General features: G+C 38.9%; 1 protein-coding gene across 4 annotated transcripts in view; it reads left to right on the top strand.

The window, feature by feature from the left end:
- Window positions 1-1,120: 1,120 nt before the first annotated feature.
- LOC146498280 (sodium channel protein type 2 subunit alpha-like) overlaps window positions 1,121-15,591 on the top strand; it is a 44,637-nt gene continuing 30,166 nt past the window's right edge. For all 4 annotated transcript variants that reach the window (XM_085139588.1, XM_085139587.1, XM_085139586.1 and 1 more), the window contains exons 1-8: window positions 1,121-1,520; window positions 8,919-9,216; window positions 10,730-10,850; window positions 11,901-11,988; window positions 14,165-14,293; window positions 14,866-14,957; window positions 15,089-15,331; window positions 15,450-15,513. In XM_085139588.1, the coding sequence (XP_084995714.1) occupies window positions 8,959-9,216; window positions 10,730-10,850; window positions 11,901-11,988; window positions 14,165-14,293; window positions 14,866-14,957; window positions 15,089-15,331; window positions 15,450-15,513 (995 nt within the window). In that variant the 5' untranslated portion in view covers window positions 1,121-1,520; window positions 8,919-8,958. The remainder of the gene's footprint in view (window positions 1,521-8,918; window positions 9,217-10,729; window positions 10,851-11,900; window positions 11,989-14,164; window positions 14,294-14,865; window positions 14,958-15,088; window positions 15,332-15,449; window positions 15,514-15,591) is intronic.

Genomic DNA, 15,591 nt, shown 5'->3' with positions numbered 1-15,591 from the left:
CACTTTGGGTCAACTTATATTGTTCAAATGTGCTACCATAATTAAAACAGATGTGACAGTCAACACAAAAAAGGTACAGAGACATTTTTCATAGTGCGTGTTTGATATAGCTATAATTGTTCATGAAATAATTCAGTGGTGCACATAGGGGAAAGAAAGAAAGTATTGACCCTAACCGCCGATATCAATACCAGCTTTGGTATTGAAACTATCAATATTTATATCGATCTAGCGCCTGTATGGCACAGTGATTGATACTTGATATGGCACAGTGATTGATAACGCAGTTTACCGTGATGCACGCTGGACAATCATTATGGCTGTATTATTATTATATAATATGCAAATATAAACATCTGTTTATATGGTCGCAGAGGAGGATTAACACAAGACCGTCCAATCGTCCAATGTTCACATTATCTGGGTAAACTATTTACCAGGCCTTTTATCTTTTATTAGAATGACTTAGAAATAAGCTTAAATTATGTCCCGCCTTCCTCTATACCTTAATGCACAAAATGTGATGTATGAATCCTGATGAGACAGCATTTGGTTCTATCAATCTGCGCAATGTTCTGAAAATAACAATTCTTGCTGCTCCATACAAAAAGAAAGTCTATTACCGAACACTAGAGGGGGTAGTACACTATCATGAGCTGCACACGAAGTCCAAACCTCCCGGAAAGACGGAATAAAAGTCTGAGGACCGGTGGTGTGAAATCATGTCTTTTTAAGGTTTCACTCATGCGAATCAGGTTTTGATTCCAAACCAAATCAGCTCACTGTAGGGTGCATGCTGTGAACTCGGGCTCTGGCTGTTCTTCACGGGTGTGCATGCCTTTGGTTGGCCATTAAAGCAAACAAAAGTGTTTCAAGTGTTGAAAACCCCCGTGTGAAAGGTGAGGAACGTGAAATGTGGGGACTGGGCGTTTCCCACACACACTTTTTTTACAGAAATAAACTTTGAGTTTCTTTATAGTCCTTGGACTAAGGCATACTTGGTGATGTGGCAAAAGCACAGCGCACACTATGCCTGAGAGCGCCATGGGACGCCTATGGCGCGGTAATCCTCTGTGGCCCAGCAATCCCCCCCCCCCACACCCACCCACCCCTCCCCACCCTCGCTGCTCTCTTGCTCAAGGGCAAATCGAGACAGCGCAGCATCCTCCACGCTCAGCAGCCGGAGACTTTTCCTTCATGGGATGAAAACCGACGGGCCTCACGAATGGAAGGCAAGAGGTCGAAGTTTTACTTACACCGCACCTGTGACAGCTTTCAAAATGTCCAAAATAGGTTGACTGCAGACCTCTGGCGCTTACCAAGAAGTCAGTTTTGACCGCTTTTCTCTGGATTCTGGTGACACTTTTCTTCCCCGTGGGCTTGAGTTTGGATCCACGATGAGGCGAAGTGAGCCTTGAAAAGAAAACATGGATTTTGCACGGAATGTTTGGTTGTTTCTTCTTCTAAAACCCGAAGAACTTCATTCTGGAAACGATGCTGTAAAACTCACAGTTTCACATGTAAGTATATTCTGCACGGAATCCTCATGTGGCTGCAAAAACATGTAGCAGAAAATGATTGGCACGACTTGTTGGCGTTTGTTCTCTCCTTTTGTTTTTATTTTTTTTATTGTATTGGCCTAAGGGCCTTATGTTAACGGAGAAACTCTCATTACTTCATCAAAAATAAGTGTTCAGTTTCAAAAAGCTTTAGGGTTAAGCTACATTTGGAAATTCACTTTAACGAGGTCAATGTTTCCTTTGGCTTCTTATCTCCATATGAAGTGAAAAGACACTTAATGTAATGATTATTACACATGTCATTCATGACATCACAAACCACATTTTTTAAAAACAAAATCTCAACAATCTTCATGTTTAATGTGACTCATGTAACTTTTGATAAGTTGTAATATTCATATTTTGGGTGTTTTTTTTAAGTAATATCTGAACACTGGCAACTGGGATTCATACCCAGTTCATTATCAGCTATTGGTTTCATGAGTGGATCATTTTACCACTGTCTACACTGTCTATATTTTTATATGTGTGTACTTTCTGTATGCTTGGCGTTTAAGCTATCTTCTGCAATTACATTGAAAGGTTTCTGCCAAAGAAGTAGGTCATCAGTTCAGGCTGTGCACCTCAGATCACAGTATGAAGCTCTGAGGGGGAGAAGGACACATAATGTGGGGGTAGAAGAACACACAGAAAGCCCAGTTAGACTAGACCCCCCCAAAAAAGTTTGAAAAAAAGTTGGACTCATTTCTAAACTTTTTAATAATGTTTTTAGTGTAGTTATTAATATTTTGATTGCAACACACAGCATTGTTTAAAAAAAAGTAAATCCAAAGAAAGCAGTCTTAGAAATGAGTTAACAACCAGATAGTGAGAGCTATCGCATGATAACAACTTTCTTACCTGTTTAAAACAATCTTAAAATAAAAGATGATGGAATAGATAGCAGCAGTACAAAGTCCTACTGTGGTCTCATAAAAGATGGGGGGGGGGGGGGGGGGGGGACGACGACGACGACACTAGTCTTCTGTGGCTCTATAAGGAACTATGCCATGTGTAATAGTCATGTTACTCCATTCATATAGGTTAAAGAGCTGAAGACTACAAGTTAGAATCTGAAAGAATCTGAAAAAACATCTATTGACTATTTAAGACCACAGAGCTAATACACTGTGCTGTTGACTATAGTGTAGTGATTCATACTGTAGTGGTTCAAGGTTTTAAAAACTGAACTCAGAAAATGGAAGAAGGCTTAAAAAAGGCTTGGTTAAGGCATATATAGAAGGTTTATATGGAAATCTGTCAACTAGACAAAACTGTGAGCTACAATCTAAGATCACAAACAATGGCTGGATTACAGAACAACAAAATGTATTTAAATACATTTGTCGCATAATAATAGTTCTTCGTTGGTCTAAGCAACTTAGAGATTGTGCCATAAAAACCTGAAACTGAACAATTCGAATATAGTTACAATTACCAAGTAAGCTGTGAGAAAATTCACAGCTTACTTGTTTTGAACTATAGAATAAGACAGTATTTTCCATTTATTTTAGGTAAGCCACACATTCCAAAAGCCTACATTTTATACGTTTAGATATTTTATATGTTCTAAAATGTTTCACTTTTAATGAGAGAAAAATTAGTTAATTATGAGCCCTTCAGGGACATAACAGGAGGAAACGATTTGTAATTATCCACAGAGGCGCTGAGAGGCATAAAAAACAGGAGTTACCATTCGATGATTATAACTGGTAAACTGTGACACTCCTGAGAGTCACAGAAGACTTTATATAAACATCTGGTAACAGACACAGACTTTGTTACAGTGTTACTGAAGCTTAGGGTTCTTTTTGCAGTTATTGTCATCGCAGGGACAGAATATTGTCAGTAAAGCCGTTTATATACTTAACAGAGCTGAAAGTTTGGATTTATGCCTCAGTGTAAGTTCAGCATCAGAATCAGACTCTCATAAAGTCAACAGGTGCTTTAAAAACATGTTTTGTTACCTTTGAACTATCAGGTTGGTTTGTACGCATGCATTGAACCTCAAAACTGCCCAAACTGTTCTGTCACTGTCCTATCATAACGTTCCATATTAATTTACATCGAAACACATCAGACTTCATGCAGTTATTGAACTGTGAGTCTTTACTTTAGCCATTTTTTCAATGCATGGCTGTACGAAGCTAAATTCTGGCGTTAGCTGATGTGAGAATCCATGTCACAATGCATGTGTTCGTGCATGTGCGTGCATTTGCATGTGAAAACTGCCAGTGTGCGGCTCTGCTCTGCTTTCAATCTAATTATCTTAATTATTTGCACTGCTGATGACCACAGCACATCTGGCTGTTATGGGAATTAAATTTTATTCAAACTAAAATGAGTGAAATATTTTACAACCACTTCCTCCTATGAGTAAGCTGGCATGCAAAGTGAAACTGTGCATGCTGGCAGTTGTCCTCTCCGTGCATTTAATAATATTCACATTAAATTTGTATCATTCATTCATTTGATTTATAGACTGAATGTTGGAGGCTGTGTTTCGCTGAAAGATTCGTCACATCCTGTCCCGTCGCCTCATGACAGAAATATCATTGCTTTGAACCTTTTATCTGCTTTATGACGTTGTAAATGGGCCTTAACCTCTTTATTTTGACAGTAAATGGGAGAGCACTGGATTCTGTGTATGAGACAAGCTGATCTGAGATCAACCTGGGCCAAATAAGCAGATCAAGTGAAAGCAGATAACTAGCGTCTGGCTGGACGTGTGAAGGGATCAATGCATTTCAGGACAGGAGTAGATGCAAAACTCGCAGAGCTTAGTCAATAGGAAAAGGATACAATGGTATTTCTCTTTCAAAAGGAGGGCATCGAAATGTAATCCTCCTGTTGGAAAGCTTTTTGAGTTATTAAAATAGCAGACTCTGTCATGGATAACATGTAGCAGTGAGTTTTCGATAGTGTCTTTAGTATTTATCTTTATTTACGAGTAGACTTTGGTTTTTATCTCTGATCAGATGACCTGAAAACTGTCTTAATGCTTATCCCATGGGAACGACATTTGCCATTAAGAACAAAGCAGATGTGCTGCTTCCGGGCTTGTAAACATCCACAAGTAGGATTTTGAGCTGTTTAGGCTATATTTACTTCTCTGGTAAAAATAACGGTGTAGTACCAATGACCTGCAACCTGTCTTAATGCTTATGCCAATCAGAACAAAGCGGATGTACTCTTCTAGACTGTGGGTTTGCGGCGAGGAGGATTTCAAGCTGTTCCGCCTTTATCTGTAATTCTCGAGTCAAAATAACCTGTTATCCTCTGATTTGTCAAAGGGAAAGACTAAAATTAACAACAGTTGTCATACAAATCTTTTTTTTAGTCTAATGAAGTTTTACAGAGGGGAGGAAGTACTTACAGTGTAAATAATATTACACTGTAGTCATATAATATATGGCAGAGCCCAAGTAAGCTATAGCACGGATCAAATGAGCATTTCTCAAATCCAAATTATTTATAATGTGGAAGAAGAAGCTCATGGTGAACAGACATTTTCATCCCAGTGTCGACTTTACTTGTTCTGCTTCTGTGGTCCATACATTTCACAGTTTCTGGCTTTCAAACTTGTTTCCAAGCAAACGTGGCAAATAGAAAACAACCCTGTGTGATAGATGAGCTTGTTTGCTTTGCTTGTTTGAGAAGCACCACCACCGTGCCCTCAATGTCCGAATGCAGATTTAGTTGGTTTTTAAATTATCTCACTGTAGACTGAAAGAGAAAAAATATTCATATTTTCTTGGTAGTCATTAGCTATTGATGCATGAGAATGTGGTGAAAATACCAGATATATCTTTAGAGTTGGTTGAGACCTGGAGTCTAAACAAGGAGTTGATACTGGAGCGTTTGATGTCACATTTGGTAATAGCAATTATGATTTGGTGATAGCAATTATGATTTGGTGATAGCAATTATGATTTGGTGATAGCAATTATAACTTGGTGATAGCAATTATGAAGCTAGTTCTTGTTTTCAGTTTTAGTGGCAACAGAATGGCAACTTACACTTACGATTTTATTATTGCAGGCTGTTTCTCTTGTATAATTTCTGCCCTGAGCTTTAAATATTTAGAAAACTTAGAAGCATACAGTTTAAATTAAGCCTCGGGAGCTCATTTTGGCATTAGTGATGCTGTAGTGACAACAAAGTGTGCTAAATATGTGTAAATGCACTGATAGGTTGATGTCAAAGCTTTGCATTTTCTCTTCTTGCTGTCACCTGTTGCAGTCAGCAAATGATCGCCATCCTAATCCTGATTCCTAATCCCTCTGATTTAGAACTATGTCTGCCTTAGTCTGGCTGAGAAACAGAAAGCTGGTGGTTTGTGGTAACAGTCGACAATTTAGATCATGTCTCTTAACCTCCTTTAGCACAGTCTTACCATCAAAAGAATAAGAGCTAATCCCACGTTTGACTGAAGTCTTCATCCTGTTATGCAATGTTTGAAATGAACCGTGTGAGGGCTTCAGTGGCATATCTGTCTCCTTCATAAATGCTACAAACCTCATATCAAAATGGGGGCCCAAAATATTTCATTGTGATTTTGGGGTTTTTTCTTCTTCTTCTTTAGACCCAAAAGCAGGGCTGCTAGCCTAAACAAAACTAGGAGTAACTGAGTGTGTCCTGTACTTCGACCATAGCAGTACAATACTGGTAATTAAATGATCTAATGGGGAATGGGATGTAGTGGTTGTTCAAGCATTATTGGTTAAGTTGTGCAGTCGAATTGCAGTGGAAGACGAACAGGATGCCACACAAAAACAAATGATAAATTGTCTAGGAAAGCTGGACACAGGCACCATGATATGATTTGTTTTGAAGCCTCAGTTTGAGTATTTTAGTGTTCTTGAAGATGTTTTTAAGTAACACTTTGCTGTGTTAACCATGTGTTAGCAGGTTGCTTAGCAGCTGTATTAGTCAAGGAACAGCCTCCATGACTGGAAGCCAAGTCAGAAGTGTTGAAAACCTCCCATGGTAATGTTTTTGGTCCCTTTCCCTTTCATGACAACCTTACAGTGATAGAACCTTTTAATGACTTGCCTTTTTAAACTTAATTTAGCTTAATTTAGTAGTCCGGCAGTTTTGACAGAGAAGTGAGTGCACATGCAGGTTTTGCTAATAGCTCTTTGCTAGGATTCACATCTGCTAACTAGAATAATCAGTAGCTGTAGTTTTATCCAACAAAATATGCAGCCTGTTGTGTGGTTAATTGTAGAACAGTCCATCCAGAGGCCTGTGCTAAAGTTGTGGTGAGTGAAATTCTAGTATTTTATTATCTACTTATATAGTTCTAATTTAAAGATATCTGCCTGATCTGTGCAGTGGGCCCATACGCTTGATGGATTCATCCTCGCTAACCAGGCTTAGCTAATAACTTACAGCTACACACTTTTGTCCAGATATTCTCACTTCTAGCTCCAGCTAACACGGCACACAGATAAATGCTAATCTTGACCCTTTAAAATGGGAAAACAGGGCCTGTGTCGATCTTTTACATATAGCTATGTTATAAGTGCATTGCACAGACAATTGGTAATTAGTTCAAAAATATAGGACAGAGGTTTTGGACTGGCTGTTAAACTTAATCATACAGCAAATGTGCCTCAGACTGGATTCAGATTTTGAATGCTAGCACAGAGAGTCAAACATGTTCAAATTCAGTCAGTAACAGATTTCTGGGCCTTATGGGAGAGAGCACACCAAGCTGTAGAAGAGATCTGACACTTTAGCCACTCAGTGCTTTAATATCTATCTGCAAAGTCTAGTTTTTTAGTAAAAAAATTTGCTTTCTTCTGCTGAAATTGTACAACAATGCTGTTAGCCTTTTTTAGAGTTAAAAATAGGCAATGTTTTGTTTTTTAAGTTATAGCTGTATATGTCTTTCAAGATACAAATAAAATGGGTTTTGTAATTAATTCAATTTTATTTATATAGCACCAAATCACAACAACAGTCACCTCAAGGCGCTTTATATTGTACAGTAGATCCTACAATAATAGATTCAGAGAAAAACTCCACAATCAAATGAACCCCTATGAGCAAGCATTTTGGTGACAGTGGGAAGGAAAGACTCCCTTTTAACAGGAAGAAACCTCCGGCAGAACCAGGCTGAGGGAGGGGCGGGGCCGTCTGCTGGGACTGGTTGGGGTGAGAGGAGGAAGACAGGATAAAGACATGCTGTGGAAGACAGCTGGAGATTAATAACAAACACGGTTCAATGCAGAGATGTTTATTAACACATACTGAGTGAAAAGGGTGACTGAAAAGGAAAAACTCAATGCACCAGCAGCTTATGCCCAATGCAGCATAACTAAGGGAGGATTCAGGGTCACCTGGTCCAGCCCTAACTATATGCTTTAGCAAAAAGGAAAGTTTTAAGCCTAATCTTAAAAGTAGAGATAGTGTCTGTCTCCTAAATCCAAACTGGAAGCTGGTTCCACAGAAGAGGGGCCTGAAAACTGAAGGCTCTCCCTCCCATTCTACTTTTAAATACTCTAGGAACAACAAGTAGGCCTGCAGTGCAAGAGTGAAGTGCTCTAATGGGGTGATATGGTACTACAAGGTCATTAAGATAAGATGGGGCCTGATTATTTAAGACCTTGTATGTGAGGAGCAGGATTTTCAATTCAATTCTGGATTTAACAGGAAGCCAATGAAGGGAAGCCAAAACAGGAGAAATATGCTCTCTCTTTCTAGTCCCTGTCAGTACTCTTGCTGCAGCATTTTGGATTAGCTGAAGGCTTTTCAGGGTGTTTTTTAGGACGTCCTGATAATAATTAATTACAGTAGTCCAGCCTAGAAGTCTAGAATGCATGAACTAGTTTTTCAAACAGTAGTGTGAGCAGTGTTCTTTGGATGAAGCACGTGAAGATTATACTATGAAAACAGAAGTTATCTAAAGGTTTTTAATTAAATTGCTATGCAGATAAACTACTCAAAAACACCACTGTGTTGGAACAGGAAGAGGAAGTGATACTTTACCGCAGAGAGAGCGAACACCAAGTGACAGCGCCACCCGAAGGACAGCACAGTTCTACAAGAAAGATAGATGGATAGATGCAGAATTTTGAATAGTATTATAATCTAATCAGTATAATATAATAATCAGGTGACAGAAAAACAGTGTTCTCTGACACCAATTCAGTTCATTTACTGTTTACATTTACATTTAGTGTTTGAGTATGAGTTCCAATCCAGCTTTTAGACATTTTTTAATTTGTTTTACCAAACTACTGGTACAGATAGCTACAGGCAGATGATCTGATTCATGCAGTAGATTATGTATTTATCCTCACCTTCTTCAATCTGTTTTTCTGTGTTCAATCTATACTTCCCTCCCTGTAGCTGTAAGTAAATTCTAGTACAGGAGAATCAGGATGAAAAGATGGCAACCATGCTGTTACCAACGGGTCCTGATGGCTTGCGGCGGTTCACTCGCGAATCCTTGGCTGCCTTGGAGCAGCGGATTGCGGAGGAGCAGGCCAAGAATGCCAAGGGGGCTCAAAAGAAGACAGAGCCACCGAAACCCAGGGTCGACCTGGAGGCAGGGAAGCAACTGCCACGCATCTTCGGTGAAATCCCTCAAGAACTTATTGGGGTGCCGCTGGAAGACATCGATCCATTTTACTACAAGAACCAGAGGGTAAGAGTTTGGGTTTGCTTGTCCCCTTGTGGAAGAAAGGGTTACTGTGAATCAGCACAAGATTGTTCTGAGTGATGACCGTTGTGCTAGGATGAATAGGATACTACTCCCAATAGGAGTTGTTTGGGTTTTTTTTGTAGTTATATGACTTTTATGATTTGACAGCTTGATCTCAACTCAGATTACATAAAAACCTGTGGAAGTTTTAAGACTACAGTGTTAGCTCTCTTCACTGCCATCATCAAAACACCAAATAAGGAAATGTCTTTTGGATGAATGGTTTTCCATATCTCTACTAGAGTTCCAGAAAGAGAATCATTGCAAAGGTGCCCTTATTTGAGTGGTTTGTATGCCCAAACTAATGTATGATGATGATAGCAGTCCTTTTAAATTATTTTGTATTAACAAAGCTGACTGTCTTTTGCTTAAAGAAACGTGTCACAGATATATTGGTTCCAGCAATCACAGACATTATGGGCAGAAACTTATTCATGTTTGCAATGAAATGATCAGTATTGATAAATCTGCCAAAGATTATGTACCCTTTAAATTAAAATGAGCACATCAACACTTTTACAGTGGGAGTAGTGGGAGGCAAAATTCAGCCTGTTTTAACAGACTGAATCAATATAATTTTTACTGGTTAAAGAAATATTTGACACAAAATGACCATTTTCTGGGGTTTCCTTCATAGAGGCAATTTCTTGGCAACCGTTAAAGAGATTGTAACCATGGCGAATCCCTGGCAATGTTAAAGCTATTTAACCACGTTTATTAATAATGGGCTTGAAAATGAAAGTGTTTGTGGTTACTAATGCAGAATTTTGCTGCTATATTTTCTGCCATGTTCGCTGATGAATGTTTATCTGAATTTGAACACAATATGATAGCGAGCCTCTAAATAAACTGGCATTTTCACAGAACTTAGCAAGTGGTTATTTGGAGCAGCGAGCTGAGACGTGGCCTCTGTGACTGCTTCGCTTTAGATCTCTTGTGGATGCAGAAATAGGATTAGCAAGTTTTGATTTGCTGCTGCTCGTTAATGGGCCGTTTATGGAGAGATGAAAAAAAAAGAGGATGTGGCAGTCATTCTCAGGGTCTCTTTGTTTTGGCATGTGGCGCACTGCTGGATGGGAGGATTATCCAAAGACGGAAAAATATTTAAATAAATGCCACATCTGTTGGGGAAAGGGTCAGCTCCCATTGGAGTTGTCTCCATTATCTCAGCCGGCCTCACTAACAGTGTGGACGGGCACTCACTGCTCGCTCACTTCTTGGAGCCATAAGAGCTCACGGTGAATATTAACACAGATGGTAGCTATATTGTTATCCCTGCTTGGTAAAGACAACAGCTGAACTGCTGCTCAGAGCTGCTGCTGCTGCGATTCACTGTTTGTTGTTGTCCACAAAGTGAAAATCATTTTAAGAAATGCTTTTTTTGGTGTGATGTCTTTTCAAAAATGTGATTTCTGTCAATAATGTTATATTTTTCTTTTTTTCTCCCCCCTTGCAGACCTTTATAGTACTTAACAAAGGGAAGGCCATCTTCAGATTCAGCGCCACATCTGCACTTTACATATTTACTCCATTTCACCTCATCAGAGCGATTGCCATAAAGATTTTAGTTCATTCATATCCTTTTTGGGTTCTCTGCATGTGCCTCTTCCTGCTTTTATTTATCTGTTGAAGGCTCATGTGTTCCTCTTCCTCTGCTATGCTTGAAAAAGGACTTTTTAAACCACTAAAAAAAGGGTGTTCTCTTTAAACTAAAAACATGAATGTCATTTTCCTGACATGTGATAACATGGGGATTAGACTGTGACTCAGATGTCCTGCTGTGAACAAACTACTTTGAACCATTCCTACTGTAATTTATATATATTTTTACAATGAAAAGTCCAGATTTCACTTCCTGCTGACAGATAAGCCAATTTGTGATATTTACTGATTTCCCCCCTGTAGGTTTCTATTGGATTTTTCCAGTCCTATTTTTGAAACATCTTTGTGATGGTTCTCTCTGGCATCGCACACTAAATCCCCTCATATCCCTCTTTTAATCTCTGAAATGAAATAAGAGCAAGGAGATTTCACATCATGTGATGGCTGCCTATTAGTTGTCAGACAGATGATTTGTAATTTTCCCAAATTTTCCTCCAACTCTCCCCTGTTATAGATTTCACTTCTGTTACTGATTCTCTGAAACATGCAGATTACCGCAGTCAGTTCTGAAGTGCAGGCTAAAAGCCCTCAATACCCAAACTATGGGTTTATTTTATAATGTAATATAAACAATCAGATAATTTAAATTATAGTGAAAAACTTTAATGTTCATTTCAGTGAATTTCTTATCATTTTATGCTAAAACACTTTAATCTTTGCAATCATTTGTAAAGATTCAGTAGATCCTTTAGGATTTCAGTCCATGTCTCCATATGGGAGATTATGTTTTTCTACTGAGTCGATATTAAATAGAATTAGTTTACATTATTTTTTATAATCTGCATTTACTGTAGTCTGCAGGTACAAACAGTGACCGTTCAGCCTCGTGTATATACTCCACAGGATTACAATAAACCTTTGTTGTTTTATTTGAATACATTGTCTGCTTATCAGAAAAACATATTTGATTGGGTAACTGTAAATCGCCACGTTACAGTACACATTCCTTAACTCTCTTTTCACATTGTTTAGCTTGTTCATAATGTTCACTATCCTGACCAACTGTTTCTTCATGGCCATGTCGGATCCACCAACATGGACCAAGTACCTGGAGTAAGTTAATGCAGCTTGAAGTTGTTTTCTTGATTCAAAATTGTCTGCATTCGTTCTAATGTGTAGTTTGCTGGGGTTTGTTGCTTTGTCAGTGGCAACTGGCAGAATCAATTGACATATGTAAGTATATGATGCATGTGATATATTCGCCATGCTTGAAAACACCACATTTGCATGTTAAGTTGAACCAAGAGAAGAATCTTGCAATATAATGTGTTGTGCATGCTGTAAAGAGGTGGCGAAGCATGCAACAGGCTGTCCACATTCACAGAGACTTTTTTACTTTTGCAACATCAGGAATTCATTTTTAGTTAATGTGGGAAGAAAAGCAGTTTTTTTTTTTGCAATAGTTTTTCCATTTGTCTTAATCAGTCTGCCGCATTGTTGGTCTTATATACACTGACTGATCACTTCATTAGGTATACCTGTTTAATTAGAGATTATGTATCGGAATTTCAGGAGCGGGACCACACCTCCAAACACGCTCCTTCCGGTTGTCAACTATATAGGTTCCTCCAGTTCTGCAAGCTGTTCATTCCCGTTTACGTGCCCCACCCTCCCTCCCTCCTTGTTTTCAATTCTTTAACTTCTTCACTTGTATTTAGTACATGGGGATCTGCCAGGTCTGTCGCCAGTCCCCTTCGAGGCCTTCCCCAAACCGCAGCTCAATTCATGTCCAAGTGTTCACCTTTACCTACTAAAACGCTGTCAAACCTAAAATGAGGACGTGGGCCCAGCTAGTGAACTGCTCTTTAATACAAATGTCTAATCAGCCAATCACATGACAGCAACCCAGAGCATTCTGCTATGTAGACATGTTCAGTTTGCCTTGTTGAATTTCAGACTGAGTATCAGAATAGGTGAATTAAAAGACTTTGAATGTGGCGTGATTGTTGTTGTCAGATGGGCTAGTCTGAGTATTTCAGAAGCTAACGGGATTTTCACTAAATTTTTCTGCACAACCATTGCCGGGGTTTACAGACAACAGTTTGAGAAAGAAAGTATCCAGTGAATGACAGTTCACAATGTTTGAAAATGCCTTGTTAATGCCAGGTAAGAGGAGAACTTCTAATAACTCAAATAACCACTTGTTACAACTAGAAGAAGGCAGAAGAGCATGTCTGAACACCCAACATTACCATCATTGAAGCCTACAGCAGCAGAAGACCACAGGGGTGACACCTTCTCACCTAAGAGAATGAAACTAAATTCACAAAATTGAAAAAAGATTGGAAAAATGTTGTTCCATGTGACAGTGACCGTATATCCCGCCTCTCGCCATCCATAAGTGGAATGGATGGATGGAAAAATGTCACCTGGTCTGATGAGTCTCCATTTAATTTGGATGGTAGGGTCAGAATCTGGTGTAAAAAAAACATGAAAGCATGGATTCATCCTGCCTTGTATCAGTTTTTAGACACTGTACCCATCTTCTGGTGGCTCTTCCTAGCCACATGTCGCAAAGTTCAGATCATCTCAAACTGATATCTTGAACATGGAAGTGAGTTCACTGTGTGCAAATGGGCTCCACAATTACCAGACCTCAGTCCAATAGAGCAACTTATGGATGTGGTGGAACGGGATCTCTGAGGAATGTTTCCAGCAGCTGGTTGAATTTGAGGAATCATGAGGAATTAAGGCAGCTCTGGAGTTAAAGGGTATCTTGTAAAGTGATCAGTGAGTGTATATATGCTCTATAAAGACCATGTAGTTACAAAAACAGATCACCAAACAGGATAATCAATTGTACAATTGCACCATCAGCAGATAAACTGCCCCTGGCACTTATACAGTAAAACAGCACGAAACCACAAACTGAGAAAATGAGTTGTATGACGCTGTCATCACACTACATGTAGTTTCTTTTTTTTTATATATCTGTCAGTCTATATATGTTTTAAGATTTGGACTTTATCATGATTTTAGTTATAATTAGATTTCAAATCTTGGTTTTTGATTTTTTAAAAATGGTGACGAATATTAAACAAGTAGTATTTTTTTTCTTTTTCAAGCTCTTTTAGCATGCTGCGTCATATCTCAAACACAACTCTTCATTGTTATCTTACTATAAATACTTTTAGTGTTGAGATGTATTTAAAGCTCCAGTTTGTTTCAGTGTAACGTTGTCCTTAGTGCTAATGCTACATTGTGTTCTCCTACCATGGATCTTTTCCAGGTATACCTTCACTGGCATTTACACGTTCGAGTCAGCAATAAAGATATTAGCGAGAGGTTTCTGTATAGTGCCATTCACATTTTTGAGAGATCCGTGGAACTGGCTGGACTTCACGGTGATTATGATGGCGTGAGTACAGATATCATTTCACCATTGCACACATCATCACTGTCTTCTGATTCTCTGAATCTGTGTTTGTATTCTCTTGTGAGGAACAGTTTTTAAGAAAAATGTAATGCAATCATCTGATAAAAACAAAAATCCCCTCCCTCACTTAGTGAAGCAATAATTCTCCGTGGTGATTTGAAACACAACATTTGCTTTGTTACAAAAAAACAAACACTTCTACTGGATCTCATCCTTGAAGCTGCACATGACATGCATATGAATGGATGTGAGCCCTTGCAGCATTGTTTTTGACAGCAAAGGGCAAAAACAGGAGACTTTAAACAAAAATGTTTTGTTGTAGCCTGTACTCACTGTGCATCCTCAGCACCTAACTCCATGCAGACTAAGTTAGTGACTAGCTAGTGAACTTAGTGTAACATAAAGCAGCTCAACACAATATTGTTTGAGGTTGGTGGAGACCAAAATATGAGCTAAAAGACGACAAAATGTCAGATTAACATAATATATAAACTCGTAACACTACATTCCAGACAAAGATGTGATTTCTCTTCACTTGTTGTATGAATTTCCAGATATTTGACTGAATTTGTAGACCTTGGAAATGTCTCTGCCTTGAGAACCTTCCGAGTACTGCGAGCACTGAAAACCATCTCAGTTATCCCAGGTAAGAGAACAATCAGGTTTCTTTGATTCCTTTTAGTCCTCTCTAAAATGTCTAAATGTTATTCACAAAGGTTTCTGTAATGGTGTCATACAACCAATACATATTGTTTCCTCCCCACACACACACACAAGGTCTAAAGACCATCGTTGGTGCCCTGATCCAGTCTGTGAAGAAGCTGGCAGACGTGATGATCTTGACCGTGTTCTGTCTCAGCGTGTTTGCCCTCATCGGCCTGCAGCTTTTTATGGGGTTACTGCGACAAAAGTGCGTCCGCAGCCTCTTGCACTGCGTCAACTCCTCGTTTAGCCCCAACACATCCTTCATCTGCAACAACAGAACCTGGAGCTCCACGGAGGACTTCCTCAGCAGTGATGGTCAGCCAAAAATAGAAGAGCCTGCTATTGATCATCAGATGTACAGTGCTCTTAACACTGTAATATTTAATACTTTACATATTACAACTTTTTGTATGTTTAACTGGCTTCTCCTCAGATAATTTTTACAAAGTTGAAGGAGCAAAGGATGCCTTAATATGTGGATATGGAAGTGATGCGGGGTAAGTAAACATGCGCTTTTCTTACTGCTTCTTAATCGGTTCATCTGTTTGGCTCTTATGTAATATCATATATATATA

The sequence above is a fragment of the Neolamprologus multifasciatus genome, chromosome 18, assembly GCF_963576455.1.
Source record: "Neolamprologus multifasciatus chromosome 18, fNeoMul1.2, whole genome shotgun sequence".
NCBI classification, from domain to species: Eukaryota; Metazoa; Chordata; class Actinopteri; order Cichliformes; family Cichlidae; genus Neolamprologus; species Neolamprologus multifasciatus.
Note: the sequence above shows the minus strand (reverse complement) of the source record. Positions and strands in the feature narration are given on the sequence as shown.